This window comes from Saccostrea cucullata, unplaced genomic scaffold (genome assembly GCF_032062105.1).
Source record: "Saccostrea cucullata isolate Sc308-1 unplaced genomic scaffold, CSIRO_AGI_Scuc_v1 ctg880, whole genome shotgun sequence".
NCBI classification, from domain to species: Eukaryota; Metazoa; Mollusca; class Bivalvia; order Ostreida; family Ostreidae; genus Saccostrea; species Saccostrea cuccullata.
The window spans coordinates 126,412-130,767 of record NW_026927897.1 but is presented as its reverse complement, the minus strand read 5'-3'; the positions used below and the strand labels follow the sequence as shown (position 1 = coordinate 130,767).

The following is a 4,356-nucleotide window of genomic DNA, read 5'->3' as shown; positions in this document are numbered from 1 at the left end:
TATTTCATTACAAAAGCTTCAAGAAATGACATTCTTTAAACTCTTCAAACCAAATGGCTTGGCTAGTTTGAAGGCTCTAAATAAATGTACATACAGGATAAGGAAGTAAGAACATTTTCATCTAAGAAAAACTTAAATATGAAAAGTACACCAATCACTTTAACATATAAAAATTCTAAATAGGAAAACTGTGCTTTACTCATGATAACATAAAATATTAACACAAGTGACTGAAATTACTTTATTCACATCTCTGATCACAGTCACACATGTACATACAATATAGCAACCAATATTACTTGAATCAAATGTCACTGAATGGCAATCATCACGTGCTTGCAGGCACCTTCTGAAAAAAAAAATTACATTCAATTAATGATAAGCTTAGAAGTGCCTGATACACTCAAAACAAGCTTAGAAGTGTTTTGCTGACAACCGAACGGGCTACTTTCTACATCAGATGTGGCTGTAATAAAAGAAAACGTCATTTAGCAAGAGTTATCTTTCTTATAAATTCCATCCCATGTCAGGTTTTATCGAAGTGTCTTCTCTTAGGGCTCAATATATTGAACTCTGGAAAAGTAAATTATGAGTAATAATTATTATGATTTTTAGGGAAAAGTGGTTCACATGAAATTCATGTGATTTTCTTTTTATTTGAAAATTGCCTGAAAATAAATAAAAAAAAATTTTTTTTCTTCATGCGAATGTCATGGACATTGGCATGTATAATTTTTTTTTTAATAACTTTCATTTTAATTTTTCTTTGCATAATATTTGTGTGGATGCTCTTCACATAAAAGTTATGCCAAAATCTGAAGTTTTCACATCAATTTTACAGGTCTTGTTTTTTGTTTCTTTCTCACACAAAGAACTCACATAAAATCAATGTGAATGTGATAAAATTTATGCAAGCTACTTTTGCCCTTGTATCAATGTTTTCCTGAACATTTAAAAAAATTGAATGAGGTATTGGACCTACAGATACATGTATGTTAATAATGATGTTCTTTTTTTACATCACATGGTAGCTATATCTTCCTATCAATTATTGCCAAAAAATAGAAGCCAGCAAAAAATGTAAAACAAAAAAAAAAAATTAAATAAATAGGTGAAAGGAATAACAAAAATATTTCTAGATTGTGTTCTTTGGAAAAATGTGTTCTGTCATAAATATTTTAATCTTGGAATTTTATTTTTAGAAAACTGGGAAAAAATGAGCCAATTTTCAACTAGAAATATTGGGCTGAATATTGACCCAAAGAAGATGAAAAGGGAACTGACAAATCCCTGGACTAACCAAAATACTTATCTATTTAAATCTCAATCAATGCTGTTAAACATTGTGATCAATCTTTCAATCCTGAAACATTTTTATTAAAAAAAAAATTTCATAGACAGTGATAATTAACCTGTAGTCTTTTTAATAATGCAGCATTTTTGTTCTGGAAGTCATTTTCTGCATTGCTGTATCCCATTCCAAAGCCTGTTCCTACTCCAAATGCGATTGGCCATGTTCTTCCTGAAAAGATATCAAATGATCAAACTAGGAATGATAAAGAAAACCCTCAAAGTACATGTACATGTAGCAACTGGACTATGGTGAACATTTAACCTTTTATTCATAGATAAAATGCTGCTTATATATTTAAAATTTCATATCATTCAGACATGTCAGATGCTGGTGGAAAATTACTGAAGTTCTTAAAATAGTCTGATTTGCCATGGTAGAAGTTTTTACAATTCACAGATTTTCAGGATCAATTATTGAAACAGGAGTGATTTAGTGAGACTGATGCTGTTTTTCAAAATTTGTTATCACAATGGCATTTACTCCCTGAATTAAATTTAATTTTCATCAATGGTGAAGAAAAAGCAGAAGCTTATTGCAAGTGGAGTATGCATGTCTTCTTTTTTATATCATATAATTTTTGTTTTGGAAAATAGTGATACGATCTCTTTCCTTTATCATATTCCAAATTCATGACTTAAACTTGTTAAAGACAAAGGTGACAAAATATGTTCTATACTTTTGATATGAAATGAATAAAAGAAATGTGTGGCTTACTCTTGAAAAGAACTAATGAGAATACACCACCGACCAAAAAACCAGTTGCTGAAATAGAAGAATAGAAGATTTCATTATTTAAGTAAAATAAACCTTACAACATACCGATACTGTACAAGAATAGGCCTCATCAGAATGTTTCATTTGTCATTGATGATTGACACGATTGATTGATATTATCATTTGCACCTTAAGTATAGAAAGAGTCAAGCGTAGAGACAATTTGCTTTTTGCTAGCGGTCTCAACATGGTCAACTTGAAAGTAAATAAAGTACTATTAGCGCGAATTTTCTCTACTAAATAATATATCCTGCGAAAGTAAAAGTAAGGAAAAAGCTTACTTAACTTATTGTCACTTACCCATTTTTACCCCGGTGTCAACGATAGCTCTGTTGACCTTTTCTCCATATTCATCTTCCGATCGCTTAGCCATTTTGATGATATTTTGATCCACCGAGCCTAGCCCGAGGTCGAATCTGTACCGGGAATATGTACTTAGTTAAACCGTACGGTGAAATATTCGATTTAAACGAACCACTTCAAACATTCCTGTTCTGAATGTTCAGGGCTTTAGTATGCTGCTGCCAAAGCTGGGATCAATGCCGTTTCGGCAATATATTTTTAAAACCTAAAGTATAATAATTATATTGAGGATTTAAAAAATTATCGACGAAACAAGTGCCTGACAGGTAAGAGAAGTGGACACGAGAGAAAGGCCTCACAAAAATACAATAGCCAACCAAACAGAAACAGTGAGAACTGCATGGTGAGAAAAGTTAGACAATGACTATTCTAATACAGGAGGACAGCAAGTGTATAAAGTGTGCAAGGCACACAATGTCCTGTAACCAAGCGCCTATGCATTCTACGCCAAGAAATAAGATTTTAAAGATAATTTTAGATACCACCCCTCCTCTTTCTTGCTTTCCAAATCTTTTCTCAGATAAGTTGTCTTTTTTCGTGGTTGCTCCCTTTCATACTACATACATACCTTTGTTTAAAAATAGTATAACACAAATAACTAGGGCTAATTGTAACGGGAACCGTTACAGATGTTCCCCAAACGCTCCCCAACTCCCTTTTGGTGCCTTATTCCCTGCAGGCTTCATTAAATAAGACGAACTCTATGCCTTTTAGACTATAACAATGTTTTCCCAGAAGTATATTAAGTATATTCAAATTTATGCATTGCAACGTGCGCATTTTAATGCATGTGCGTAATGACCATATCATCGTCATATCATATATATTTTAATATACTAGAAATTACAGCATTTAATCCAAAAGTATTTAAAAAAGTTTAATCTAGTGTATTTGTAATTTTACTCATTCCACGTACAGTGACTGCACGCACGTGCATGCATGTGCATGATGACCATACCTTTTTGTAGGAGTCCCTTATGTCTATCTATGTTCTAAATCCCATCCTGCTTAGTTGATAACCAAGGAACTTGTAACCATTTAGAGTTTAAGCCAATCAGATTGCAGCGCACGTGTATGCGCGTGATTTCATGAAAATTATTATATATCAAATTGTAGGATATCCTAATGAATGACTATGTTTTAAATATCAAAGCATTTCGTTAAAAAGCAAAAAAGATATTGAGATTTTTGTTTCAGCCAATCAAAGCGAAGCGCACGTGCATGCATGTGCATGATGATCATACTTTTTTGTAGGAGTCTATAATGTCTATCTATGCTCTGAATCCCATCCTGTTTGGTTGAAAAACAAGGGAGTTATAGCTATTTCAAGTTTCAGCCAATCAGATTGCAGCACACGTTCATGCGCGTGATTTCATGATTTTTTTTATAAATCGCATTGTAGGATATCCTAATTAATGACTATGTTTTAAATTTCAAAACATTTCGTCAAAAAACAAAGGAGATATAGCCATTTAAAATTTCAGCCAATCAGATTGCAGCACACGTGCATGCGCGTGAATTTTTTAAATTTTTTGTATATCATATTGCAGGATATTCTAATGAATGACTATGTTTCAAATTTCAAAGCATTTCGTCAAAAAACAAAGGAGATATAGCCATTTAAAGTTTCAGCCAATCAGATTGCAGCACACGTGCATGCACGTGATTTCATGAATTTTTTTCTATATCATATTGTAGGATATCCTAATTTATGACTATGTCTAAAATTTCAAAGCATTTCGTCAAAAAACAAGAGATATCGAGATTTTTGTTTCAGCCAATCAGAGCGAAGCGCACGTGCATGCACGTGTGTTCTTGCTAATTTGACATTGTCATATTATCTACACTATCAATATATCCTTATA

General features: G+C 32.4%; 1 protein-coding gene across 1 annotated transcript; it reads right to left on the bottom strand.

The window, feature by feature from the left end:
- Positions 1 to 227: 227 nt before the first annotated feature.
- Positions 228 to 2,546, bottom strand: LOC134275802 (MICOS complex subunit Mic10-like). The gene is made up of 4 exons (XM_062758098.1): positions 2,429 to 2,546; positions 2,069 to 2,116; positions 1,413 to 1,522; positions 228 to 349 (listed from the first exon to the last, which is right to left on the bottom strand). Exons 1-4 carry the CDS (start codon positions 2,499 to 2,501, stop codon positions 329 to 331), a joined length of 252 nt encoding a protein of 83 aa, XP_062614082.1. The 5' UTR covers positions 2,502 to 2,546; the 3' UTR covers positions 228 to 328.
- Positions 2,547 to 4,356: the final 1,810 nt, after the last annotated feature.